General features: G+C 44.9%; 1 protein-coding gene across 1 annotated transcript in view; it reads left to right on the top strand.

The window, feature by feature from the left end:
- The window catches only part of cemip (cell migration inducing hyaluronidase 1), a 195,143-nt gene extending 184,894 nt beyond the window's left edge, over positions 1–10,249 (top strand). Inside the window, exons 25-29 of the mRNA XM_083662274.1 lie at positions 904–1,108; positions 2,984–3,070; positions 3,342–3,499; positions 5,403–5,503; positions 7,799–10,249. Of these exons, the coding sequence (XP_083518400.1) occupies positions 904–1,108; positions 2,984–3,070; positions 3,342–3,499; positions 5,403–5,503; positions 7,799–7,926 (679 nt within the window). The 3' untranslated portion in view covers positions 7,927–10,249. The remainder of the gene's footprint in view (positions 1–903; positions 1,109–2,983; positions 3,071–3,341; positions 3,500–5,402; positions 5,504–7,798) is intronic.
- The last annotated feature ends 3,670 nt before the right edge of the window (positions 10,250–13,919 follow it).

Genomic DNA, 13,919 nt, shown 5'->3' with positions numbered 1-13,919 from the left:
GATACAAGTGAAACGATCTCGTCCTTTTTCTCTTTCGTTTAAGAGACAACAGATTGTACGCCTCCATACTGAATTCAATGACTTGCTCAAATGGATCTGTTTGGTGGTGAATGCAGATCAACCACTCTCACTGGGCCCCAAAAGTCTTCTGAGGAGAATGCAAAGGAGAGAAGATGAGAGAGTGGATGTAGAATACTAGAGAGAGAGGACGCTAGGTGTGGGCGATATGGCAAAAATATCATATCATATATCATGACCAACCAAACAGCTCAGTGGCCTTGTGGTCTGAGTGTCTGCCCTGAGACTGGGAGGTCGTGAGTTCGATCCCCGGCCGAGTCATACCAAAGACTATGAAAATGGGACCCATTTGCCTCCCTGCTTGGCACTCAGCATCAAAGGGTTGGAATTGGGGGGTTAGATCACCATATGATTCCCGAGTGCGGCGCACGCTGCTGCTCACCGCTCCCCCAGGGGATGGGTCAAATGCAGGAGAACAAATTTCACACATTGTGTGACAATCAGTGGGACTTTATGATTTATTAATTTTTTTTCAGGCAGGAATCAGGATCACGATCCACAATCTTATCAGGATTCTTTTTCATGTTGGTTTTAAGACTATTTACATTTACACAATGAGATTTGTGTAAAGGCAAATAATTGCACAGCTAGAACAGTCTGGTAAGATCAGAAAATTACATCACTTTGCTCTAGTGCAGCCTTTAAAACCAGGAAAAGACAACACTTGTGCCACATATATGACGATATCCAAAATCTAAGACGATATCTAGTCTCATATCACAATATCGATATCAATATCTCCATATTGCCCAACCCGAGAAGACGCCTTTTCCCTCTCAGTGGAAATAACCGGTTTGCTGTCCTTTGTCTGTCCTGGTGTTGCAGCCTGCTGTTCCTGAGGGTGAAGGCCCACAACGAGCGCGACGAGTTCGCCTTCTGCTCCGTCAAGGGCTGCGAGAGGGTGAAGATCACCGCCATCATCCCCAAAGGCAGCCCGCCCAGCGACTGCATGGCCCGGGCCTACCCCAGACACGCCGAGATGCCCATCGTGGACGTGCCCATGCCCAGGAAGACGCCCGACGCCAGGCTGGTGAGGAGGACAGGGGAGGGTATTTGTGCTTGTGCTTGTTATTATATCTCCTTATATTTCAATAATGAGAGACTAGTAGAAAGTATAACAAGCTTTAATGATACAACATATTAATTTTGGGCGTATGACTCCATGATATGATGACGCTCTCCTGAGATGATGAGAGGGCGTCGTCAGTGAAGAATAGGATAGGAAATCCCCCATAGGGAATTCTTCAATCAGGAGTCATGACGATGGTGGTGGTCAGGGGAGGAGGTGGGGCGAAAACAAGTGCTTCAGCGATGATGATCAGCAACTGAGAATGACACATGGCACATACACAGCACATAGCAAACAGAGTAAAACATGGACCCTGATATACTACGCTGATTAGGTGATTGGGATCAGCTGGAGAGGAATACCTTGGGCTGATTGGTTATTGCCACATGTGTGGTAAACTGTGAATGGGTGAGGAGACAGCATCAGAGAAAGGGGGCGAGCCTAACAATGAATGGGTTATACAACCTCAAAGAAAGGGTGCGTGCACTGTGATATGACCTGAACTGGGCATTAGCTGTTAAGTAGTCTTCATTATTGAAAATAGTCCAAGACATCATATGATCATATATCTTGTAATAATATCCATTGAGGTCAAACCTCCATGTGAAAGTAACTAAAGCGGTTAAATAAATGTAGTGGAGTAGAAAGTATAATATTTCCCTCTGAAATGTAGTGGAGTACAAAGTAGCATCGAGTGGAAATACTCGAGTAAAGTATAAGTACCGTAACATTTTTCTTGAGTTTAGTACCCGAGTAAATGTACCTTTACTGTAGTTTAGGAAATGCTTGGGGGGGAAGTTTGGGAATTGTACAAATGTGTCAGTTAACAGGAATGTACTTAGCAACAGAATGTGCTCCTTTCCCAAGTCCTGTCACACATTCATTGCATTAGATGCTGGTTCTCAGCCCAACTGCAAACCGCTTTAGAAAAAACAATCACAAACCAGGAAGGAAAGTCAGCTTAGTCATGGAAAAGCCATGGAAAAGCCATGGAATTGTATATCAGGCCCACGGTGGAAAGCTGGAAAATTGTTAATCACTTGCCATATTTTCATACGGTACCATATGTTCCCCGGCTGCACACCCTACATCAGGGATACTCAACTTGCTTTGCCACTTTCGTGAAATGATAGAAGGCGAGGGGCCAGTTAATAAACAAACACTATACATTTTTCTGTAGCGGATCGTAGGTTTTTGGGGTGTCAGCCAGAGTTTAGTCTGACAATATTGTGCACACCAGATAGTTAATTAGGTTAAGTTAGTACATACATAAGTGCCTGGGTAGCAAGCAGACGGCGGTATTTGACAATTTAGCAGCTAAATCATAGATTATTGAAAGATATTCCATATTCCAGACTGAAATGCTATAACAGAAGTGGAGTATTGACCAGAATGACATGAACATTTGGACACTTATTCAGCGGGTGTCTTGCATGTTGCGTTCAGGACAGGTGCACTGTAATTCCATCGCGGGCCACACAGGGGGGCGCCCGCGGGCCGCATGTGGCCCGCGGGCCGCCAGTTGAGTATCACTGGTATAGTCCATACTTCTCATATACATTCTACGATTGTAACTGTCAGTTGTGTCATTTATATCCTATTTTTATTTGCTATTACTATTTGCTGCCGCCACCACCAGATTTCCCCAGAGAAATCATTAAACTGTCATCTTATCTTACATTAAATCCAAAGTGCAGCGCACTGAGACGACTAAAGGGACAGGGGAGGGTGTCGCAACTTGATTGAGATTCTTGTGAAAATGTACTATTTCATATTTGATATATATATATATATTGTACACGGTGTCTAACCAAACGCCCTTCCTCTTCCTCTCAGCTCACGCCCGAACACTTCCTGGAGGTCAAGGTGGAGTCCTACAGCACTCGCTTCTTCCACATCAAGGAGGACTTTGCCTACACTGAGGTGACTGTGGTCTCATTGAGATAGTCTTCTTCCATCAAGGATCAGATCTTTCCGATGAAGACCTGTGTGGTCGAAACGTCAATAAAGTGACCTGGGAGCTTTATTGTCAGTGCGCGGACTTTCTTTTGCTTTTCTAACATCAAACAAAAATGACCAAAGAGACAGAGAATCAAGTCATTTGCTTCGATTTGTGACATCTGTCACGTCAACGTGCTGTCACTCCATACATCCCAGGACAGCAGTCTGATTGGCTGTCTCTGTGTCATGACAGGTGAATGGCAGGAAGCTGTACCAACCAGAAGACGGGGTGCAGCTGACGATCATCGACGGGCACGACGGGCGGGTGGTGGACAGCAAAGGCTTCAGGAACTCCATACTGCAGGGCATCCCTGCTCAGATCAACAGCTACGTCAGCGGACTGAAGGAGGGGTAAGAACGAAGAACCCCACTGCTACACTACACACAACACTGTTACACTTCACACACTGTTACACCACACACACACACACACACACACACACACACACACACACACAACACTGTTACACTACACACACACACTCTTACACTACCAGAGATGGGAAGTTACTAAGTACAAATACTCTGTTACTGTACTTGAGTAGGACTTTCAGGTATCTGTACTTTACTGAGTACTGTAATAATAATAATAATAATAAATAACTAAAAATATTTTTTGACAGTGCAGATAATCATAGTTTTGTAATAATAACAACACTAAATAATACATTAAATTATATTTACACTAAAGTCAGGTGCTTTCATCACATTCTTTATGTTATTTTCCTTTAACTTGTGCTTTTTTTTGTCTTCCATCCATCATTTATAAAAGATATTTTCAGCCATTGTATACTTTATTGACAGATGTATGTCGCTTTACAGCTGAAATTGGGTGAGAGAGCTGAAATTGGGTGAGAGACATAGAGAGAGTGATAAAGAGAGAGAGAGCGAGAGGTTTTGGTGAATAGCCCACTGTAAAAAGTGAAACCAGACCAGGTGGAACTTTTCATAGTGCTCTGTGAAAAGTAAACTGCCAATCTGACTCGCTGAGCTCCTGGGTCATAATGCTTAAAGGAACACTCCGCCCATTTTCTACCAGCTTTGTATCATTAGAACATCAGCAGTATATCAGAAAACTGTAAACGGTTTTGAAGTCTGTCATTTAATTTGACAGTTATTGAGTGTTAAAGTGTGGACCAGTGACATCACTGGTCCACACTAACTCAAATTAATAACTCATTAACTCAAATCAACTCTCAATAACTGTCAAACTATTCATCATTCATCTAGTTTGACAGTTATTGAGAGTTGATTTGAGTTAATGAGTTATTAATTTGAGTTAGTGTGGACCAGTGATGTCACTGGTCCACACTTTAACACTCAATAACTGTCAAATTAAATGACAGACTTCAAAACAGTTTACAGTTTTCTGATATACTACTGATGTTCTAATGATACAAAGCTGGTTGAAAATGGGCAGAGTGTTCCTTTAAGACAGGTTTTTTCTCCGAGCTTATCAGTTTTTCTCAAGCTTCAGCGTGGCTTCGGCGTGGGATGGGCGTATGGCGTGAATAAGGGCTTAGAGAGTGTCATTCAGTTTGGCAGGCAGTGTTTTTGTACAGGCTGCTGTTGTACTCAAACCGTTGCCGTGTGTGGGAGACTGTATTCACCCACCCACTCTGATGCTGTAATAATTACCCCCGTCACCATAGTCACCGCTGGAGGGCTGATTGTGCATCGCACCGTGATGCCAATTTCCAGTCACCGCCACGCTGCGGCAAATCACAATGTTGCAAAGCTTGTGAAGTAGAGAAAGAAATGGCGTTCCATTCACACAGACAGGCTGTGTTGCACTGAGCCAAATACATTCGGGGCCGATGTCAGGTACTTTGATAACAAAATAGTGTCTCAGTCGCGACTACAATAACTCAGTATACGCATGCTACAATTCAGATAATAATAATAATAATTCATTTATTTTATATAGCGCTTTTCAAGACCCAAAGACGCTCAACAGTAAAACAAAAGACAAGCAACAGGCAGCAGACACAGGCAACAGGCAACAGATACAGGCAACAGGCAACAGATACAGGGGACAGGTAACAGTGGCGGTTCAGGGCAAGGTTGTATGGAGAAGCAGAGGAGAGGAAGAGAACAGGAGGGAGGGGCAGGGGGGGGTGGGGGGCGGAGGGTGATGGTTTAGATAGCAGCTAATGGTAAAATGACCATATATACCAAACTTTTCTCTCTTGGCTTTGAAGGTTCAACAACACAACAACTACAGTATTCTTCTCCCCTCCTCCTCTTTCTGTAGTTCCATTGTGGTCATGACATCTAAGGGCCGTCTGGTGACCAGAGGACCCTGGACTAAAGTCATGGAGAGACTTGGAGCAGACAGAAGCGTCAAATTGAAAGGTAAATAAATCTGTATGTTTGCTCAGTATTATATTGTGTGATTCTTCAGCTTCCAGCATCAATCCAAAACGCATCAGCTAGTATGTATTTTCAACAAGAATCCACTAGATGGCGCCATTGGTTGCATTCAGGGACCACCATGGTCCCCAGTGTGAGAACCACTGTGAGTGTGAATCACAGGCTATTTACTCGTCGTGACTTATCAAGAGAGACTCAGAGGCATTTTGGCCATGCAGCAGAACATATCTCAGGGTCCAGTAATGCTGATTTACTCTGAGGACGTAGGAACTGATTCATATGCAGTTCAGGAAACATTTGTGACTGTCTCGTAAAGAGCTAGTCATCTTATGAAATGAGTCACTGAGAACAAAGTCCAAGGCCCTCTAAATCTAAAAGCCTTTATTTGGACATTGTAAGTAGAGATGAAACGGTATGACAAATTTCATATCACAATTATAGTGACCAAAATTATCACCGTTATCAGCAAACCGGCAAGACAGTAGTTTCATCCCTGATTGTAAGATTAAAAGCGACATGCTAAATTAAGATTACATACGGTCTTCATCAACAAGTGGGATAACAGCCAAAATATCATTGTATTGTTTTTCTTCCATTGACATGGATCTTTCCGGACTTTTCCAAAGAGCACAGGTCTGCAGATACCGGTCCTGCAAAGCAAACCCCCGAGCAGCGCCGCACCTCCCCTGTTCTGATTCACATGCAGTCATGACTCAGCACTTTTCACAGAAAGGGAAAACATTCCACTGCCTGTAATGTGGCCCCTGCCCAAGAAACATAGCCTACATTAGGTGTGTAGAGAAACATAGCCTACATTAGGTGTGTAGAGAAACATAGCCTACATTTGGGTCTGTAGAGGGTCAGAAACATAGCCTACAGTTGGTGTGTAGAGAAACATAGCCTACATTGGGTGTGTAGAGAAACATAGCCTACATTTGGGTCTGTAGAGGGTCAGAAACATAGCCTACATTGGGTCTGTAGAGGGTCAGAAACATAGCCTACATTGGGTCTGTAGCGGGTCAGAAACATAGCCTACATTGGGTCTGTAGAGAGGGTCAGAAACATAGCCTACATTGGGTCTGTAGAGGGTCAGAAACATAGCCTACATTGGGTCTGTAGCGGGTCAGAAACATAGCCTACATTGGGTCTGTAGCGGGTCAGAAACATAGCCTACATTGGGTCTGTAGCGGGTCAGAAACATAGCCTACATTGGGTCTATAGCGGGTCAGAAACATAGCCTACATTGGGTCTGTAGCGGGACAGAAACATAGCCTACATTGGGTCTGTAGCGGGTCAGAAACATAGCCTACATTGGGTCTGTAGCGGGTCAGAAACATAGCCTACATTGGGTCTGTAGAGAGGGTCAGAAACATAGCCTACATTGGGTCTGTAGCGGGTCAGAAACATAGCCTACATTGGGTCTGTAGCGGGTCAGAAACATAGCCTACATTGGGTCTGTAGAGAGGGTCAGAAACATAGCCTACATTGGGTGTGTAGAGGGTCAGAAACATAGCCTACATTGGGTCTGTAGAGAGGGTCAGAAACATAGCCTACATTGGATGTGTAGAGAAACATAGTCTACATTGGGTCAGTAGCGGGTCAGAAACATAGCCTACATTGGGTCTGTAGAGGGTCAGAAACATAGCCTACATTGGGTCTGTAGCGGGTCAGAAACATAGCCTACATCGGGTGTGTGTGTAGAGGGTCAGTAGGCTACATGCCTTAGCAGCGGGGTCCTTCCTCCACCCTTACCCTCTGTAACTCTATCAATCTGAGCATGTTACAAACTGCAGCATTTCAAATGCGGAGCCCACATTCCACACATACATTCCACACATACATCCCAGACATGGTTGTGACTGAGCAGCCAAACACATGTATGGTCTATTTGTGTAAATGGTATTCCTGGGTGGGGTGAGAAACTCTATGGTATTCACTTCCCAGCTGGTAGCAACAACATTGTTGCCTCTTATTTCACTGAGTTTGCATCCCTGGCTGATTGTGGTGCTTGGGCTCATGGCTTAATGGATAAGGTGCTTGCCTATCAATCTGACCACTGGGGTTTGATTCTTGGCCAAACAACCTATATATATATTGTTTGTGTGTGTGTGTGTGTGTGTGTGTGTGTGTGTGTGTGTGTGTGTGTGTGTGTGTGTGTGTGTGTAAAAAAACTGTTGCCCATAAAAATAATAATCATAATAAAAAAAAAATGCTCTGGCGAGCCAGATCTAGTGTGAGCCAGGATCACTGAGTCCATGTCTCTACCCTCCCCTGCAGATAAGCTGGTGTTCGTGGGCTTCAAGGGCTCCTTCCGCCCCGACTGGGTCCGCCTGGAGGCGGACGAGGACCGAGCCAAGATCCACCAGGTGCTGCCCATACCTGTGGTGCGCAAACTGAAGCTATGAGGGGCCAGGCAGAGTGGGGAGGACGGACAGCCCAGAGACTATACAGCCCCCAAATACTGACACACATACCCCCCCCCCCCCCCAACCCCCTAAAAAAATAAACAAAAATAACACGCAAACATGTACACGGACGCACACACACACACGCGTGCGCGCACACAAACACACACACACACTGCCAGCGCTGCACAGTCAGTTGCGCCATCGGTCCAGGATCAAGTGGGGTGTTTTTTTTTTTTGGATTGGCGGGGAGGAAGAATGATGTGTGGGCGAGGGGAAGAAGACCCTCCAGACAGACTGCCCGACTTGACCCGTGTCTGCGTGAGCCCCACACACCCTGAAGCTGTCAGGTGACATTACGGCCGTATTGGAGATCGTCCGTTCTTTGGGCAACAGTGGCCGAGAGCCGCCGGTTGCGTTTCTTAATATCGTACAAGATGGCCGACCGTCTCAACAGCATTCAATAGACGACGTGGTTAATATCTGTGCCGTTACTGATCATCACCGATACTTGATTTTGTGTTCAGATAACCTCAGCTTGATAGCTAGCTCAGCTCTCAAACCTTTTCACTTCAAGGACCCCTCAACTGACACCAAATGAGACCATAGGGACCCTCATTTGATAGGATTTTGTCCCAGGGTCCTCCATCTGATACGATCTTTAGCTTTTAGATGTTTTGTTACAGAAAGTGTATGAAACCCATGTCCAAAATAGTCGTACACTGTCATTGTGTTACTTATTGGAATTATAGCGAAAATAAATTATTCTTTTTGCTGGGGACCCCCCCTGGAACCCCCTCAAGAGAGGGCCCCTGGGTCTGCCCCGACCCCGCTTTGAGAACCACTGAGCTTGCTAACCGAGATCTGCTAACATCACTGTCTTGATGTAAATACTTTGTGCACTGGCTAAACAAATCTAGCAGAAGCTAGCGGTGACTGGTTGTTGCACGTTAACATTAACATCAGTCAATGGATAAATTAGCTTAACGGTTAATTAGCTAGCTAATAAAGCCAAACAACCTTCAAGTTCATTTTCGTTCTCAAAGCTACAACTTGTAGTGAAGGCTTGAACTAAAGTCAAGACAGTTCAGAGTCCAGAACCGAATTTGGAACCAAATCTACTTAATCAGACTATTTAACTCTTACTTCTAACATTACTGAATGGAATCTACAGTCACACAACGACAATGTTGATTTTCATGCATCTCCTTTTTCCCCGCCTGGATATTATATTTTTTCGACATTTAAACTAACGGCTAACTCTCCAGTGGACCTCCAAGATGGGCGCCCAGCCGCGGGTTGATAGCACATTTTGCAAAGCCTCTACAGTAAAAGATGGAGGAAGGACGAGGAGGAGAGTGTGGGGCAGCTAATGAAACGCATGCATCCATATCTGCACCACCAAGCACCCTCCATGCAGGTCTCTGTGTTCTGTGACGACGTGGACATTGATTCGTTGAATGGTTGGATCGTTACCGCTTTGTTTCACTAATGTCGATGTTTAAAGACAGAAAAAGACAAGACACAAAAAAATGAAAAGAAACATTCCGAGGTGTGTTTTTTTTTGTGTTTTTTTGCATCCTGCCCCCTAGTGGTTGTTGTTGACCCTTGACCCCTGCTCTGTTTCATTCCCGTGGAGCTCTTGAGCACTCGCTCACTTTGGTGTTGTTGTGACGTTTGTTTTTCCTCTCATATTTGTTCCTATCAATGTTTGTAATTCCATCTGTCTGGTGTTTTTTTTTGGAGTGTACCAGCGAGAAAGCCCCCCCCGTAAAGAAATCAAAAAGATAACTGGCAAAAATGATTAAATTATCCAACTGAATGTGAAATCAGGGAATTTTTAAAAAGTGCAATTGACCCCCTCGTTTTCAAAAATTAAGGAGAAATATTTTGTTCCCAAACTGGCAAGAAAAAGGATGATTCACCCTTTGCCGAAATAGCTGGTCTTTTTTCGGAGGTGGTAGCAGTTTAGTGTTTTGTATGTTTAATGTGTTTTTAAGAATCCACAGATTGATAACAGAGATATATTTTATACTTATTTATTGTACAGACACAATTGATCAAAATCTAGAAGGGATTATCTTTTGAGTTGTAAATGTGTTACTGTCCTATACTGTACGTAAGAATAAACCATATAGCTTCATTTCAAAAAAGGATTTTGCCGGGCACTCACTGCATACAAAGCATAATATGACTCTTGGTATAGTTGAGTTGTTTTAACCGTTACACCAAAATGGATGTGTTGTATATGTGGCTTGGGCTTGTAAGTAAAGTGACTTTGAATCTCTTTGAAGACTTTTTGTACAGAAATAAATGACGAATGAATACATGAACGATTCTCCTGAATGTCATTACGATGGCAGCTGCATTATACGGTTGCAAAGGGGCGGAGAATTTCCGTTAGATTTCTGGAAACTTTCCGGAAATTTTACATGGGAAGTTAAGCTTGCATGGGTTCCGACACATTTTCCATTTGTAAATTCCATGCTTTTCAGACTCAAATTTCCAGACTTCTCTGTCAGACCATATTTGACATTTGAGTACACTTTGTGTTGAAAAGTGGTGGGGACATGTTTAGATTTACATGTATGTCTGTATATGACAAGGTAAATAGAAATTACCCCAAAATGTTAATCCTCATTGATTCCCATATACATTATTTTTTGTTAATTCCCATGGAAAGTGTCCAACTTTGAATATTCCCAGAATTTTGCAACCATTGCATATGACTTTTCCTTTTCCTTTCATAAGTCTTACCCTCGAGACACACCCGCAGGCTTTGTGCACGAGCGTGTTTTTTTTCCCCATGATGCAATTTGACTGCTTTATGCACTCATTGTTTTGAACATGAAAACAAATGACATCCAGATTTTGCCCAACTAGCATGACTGTTTTTTTTTGTAACAGATTTCTTGGAAAATAAGTGCCATTTTTATTGCCAATGTTAATGGCTTCTATAGGTTTAACATACCATTAGGAGGGGCTCTTCGTCTGGTGTTGGGCCATTGGCGTGTGTGTGTGTGTGTGTGTGTGTGTGTGTGTGTGTGTGTGTGTGTGTGTGTGTACACACAGAGTAATGGGTGTGGCTCGCTGGCCAATTATAAATCATTGTGGAATGCTGAGTTCTGCTCACATGCAGAGGAAGTGAAGGGAGAAAAAGACGACTTGTAAAAAAGAGCCTGCCCCTCTCCGAGCCCAGCCTGCCCCTCTCCGAGCCAGCCTGCCCCTCTCCGAGCCAGCCTGCCCCTCTCCGAGCCAGCCTGCCCCTCTCCGAGCCAGCCTGCCCCTCTCCGAGCCAGCCTGCCCCTCTCCGAGCCAGCCTGCCCCTCTCCGAGCCAGCCTGCCCCTCTCCGAGCCCAGCCTGCCCCTCTCCGAGCCCAGCCTGCCCCTCTCCGAGCCAGCCTGCCCCTCTCCGAGCCCAGCCTGCCCCTCTCCGAGCCCAGCCTGCCCCTCTCCGAGCCAGCCTGCCCCTCTCCGAGCCCAGCCTGCCCCTCTCCGAGCCCAGCCTGCCCCTCTCCGAGCCCAGCCTGCCCCTCTCCGAGCCCAGCCTGCCCCTCTCCGAGCCAGCCTGCCCCTCTCCGAGCCCAGCCTGCCCCTCTCCGAGCCCAGCCTGCCCCTCTCCGAGCCCAGCCTGCCCCTCTCCGGGCCCAGCCTGCCCCTCTCCGGGCCCAGCCTGCCCCTCTCCGAGCCAGCCTGCCCAGCGTTGGGGAAGCTACTTTGAAAGAAACATTTCTGAGACTTTACTGAACTGTTAAATGGGCTATGTGTGATTTTCTTTACCACTAGATGTCGCCATTTCAAACCAAAACAAAGGGGTGTTACCAATGGGTGTTACCCAAACGCGTGACAGCTCAGACCCCCCCCCCTGCCCAGAAATTAATCTGTTGCCATAACAGAGTCTACTTAACTATTTCTAAATTGACTAAAAGCTCAAATATAGCCTTTTCCAGATTTTGACCTATAGCCAGGCACTTCAAAAGTCATACACAGAGAAATACAGCATCAGTGGCAGTGCCTCGTGGTTCCCTGTGTATGTTAGCTGCCTTCAGAGGGAGAGGTTGTGAGTTCTATCCTGGGATGTGCACAGACTTTCATCTGTGTATTTTGAGGCAGCAATGTTATTTATATTTGAATAAAAGTGGAAATAGGCATAACAATCTTCTTTTAGTTTTTATTACACTTCTAATTAATTAATATTAAAGCTGGCTGCTAGGCGTAAAGAGCTAGTGATGTTAAAGATAGAATGGTGCTGTCTCCTCCATCGGGAAACAAACCAATACCCATAGCAACAGAGACACAGCAACTCATCATGCTGAGCTATGAACTGTCTGACGTTCACATTCTGAATTCTACACACAGTGTTCACACAGCATAAAGAGTGAGATAGGTCAGAATTGAGCGAGTGAGCAGCTGTTTATCTGACTGAGCTAGAGTCAGAGACTGACTAGACTCCTACATCAGCTTATTTCTATCAGTGTTCAAACTACTGATGATGATAAAAAATAGCATCAATGGTGCTGCCTGAGGCAGGGATTGAAAAAACAACCTTCAAACATCACAGAATATCCACATGTTTATGAGTGAGCTATTTGCTTATTAAGAAGTCTGGCCTGGTGGCACAGAGAGTTGGTTGCTGCACTGCATTATTGAGGCCTCAGTCTCTTTTGAGGTCGGGGGTTCGAGCCTCGGTCAGTTTTGAATGGTGGCAGTCAGAGGAAAGAGTGATTTAAAGCCCTGAGAAAACCTACCTTCACAAGTCTGCCCTGGTGGTGCAGAGAGTTTGTTTGCAGCCTATCAATATTGAGGCCTTGGTCACTTTTGAGGTCGTCGGTTCGAGTCTCACTCAGTTTTGAACAGCAACAGCCAGAGGAAAGACTGAAATCCTCTGAGAAAGCCCATCTTCAGAGTTTGATTGCTGGCCAGCAGTGTTTCGCTTGTGGTTTCAAAACTCTTTTGAGGTTGTGGGTTCAAGGCTCAGTCAGTTTTGAACAGTGACAGACGAAAAAGATAAACAGAGCTTTGAGTATGAAGGGGAGCTGGTGGTGCGATGGATATGTCGACCACATAGAGAATCGCAAGCATGCGGGTGGCTTGTTCAATTCCTGCTCCACCACCACTACGTGGAGCTTGTCATAATGTCATTCAAATTCTATTCAACTTAAAAGATCCACGGCTTGTTTGGAAAGATGACACAATGAGTATGAAAGACAATGAGTTTTGGCCTGTCAGATGTGACTGGGGAGGGCATTCCAGAGGGAGGGGGCGGCTGCAGCAAGGCCCTGTCAGAGGCCCCCCTGTCACAGCTTTAGCAAAGAGATACCTGTGATGCTTGTCAAAGTGGATATAACTTGTATGATCATATTCAGCCAGACAGTCAGATGGAGATTTAAAATGGTGAGCAATTTATTTTTATTTTATTTTTACTACTGGGGGCACCTGCCCCCCCTAGCCCCCCATTAACTCCAGCAATGCCAACACTTTTTCACACCTCTCTCTCTCTCTCTGTTCTATGTCTCTTACCCAGAGGACACCCACGTTGCATTCAGGTACAGTCAGTTAGATTCAGCTTGGTGGTGGTGGTTGCTTAAACCTGCACTAAACCTCTGGTGTCACTCCACATTTACTCTTTAGGCTTTAGGCAAGGTGCCACAATAGTCTACTGGAAATTTCTTTGACCCAGTAATGTTGTTTCATATGAACTTTTATGATTGAAATGTCATATTTATGCCTAGTGGATGAAATTCAACTTGGTTGCTAAAAGGGGTTTTAGCAACCAAGTTGAATTTCATCCACTAGGCATAAATATCAAATATGACATTTCAATCATAAAAGTTCATAAGAAACAACATTACCTTGCCTTGCCTAAAGCCTAAAGAGTAAACGTGGAGTGACACCAGAGGTTTAGCGCAGGTTTAAGCAACCACCACCACCACCACCCTCAAGCTGAATCTAACCGACTGTACCTGAATGCAACGTGGGTATCCTCTGGGTGA

This window comes from Poromitra crassiceps (assembly GCF_964638095.1).
Source record: "Poromitra crassiceps genome assembly, chromosome: 28".
Lineage (NCBI taxonomy): Eukaryota > Metazoa > Chordata > Actinopteri > Beryciformes > Melamphaidae > Poromitra > Poromitra crassiceps.
Note: the sequence above shows the minus strand (reverse complement) of the source record. Positions and strands in the feature narration are given on the sequence as shown.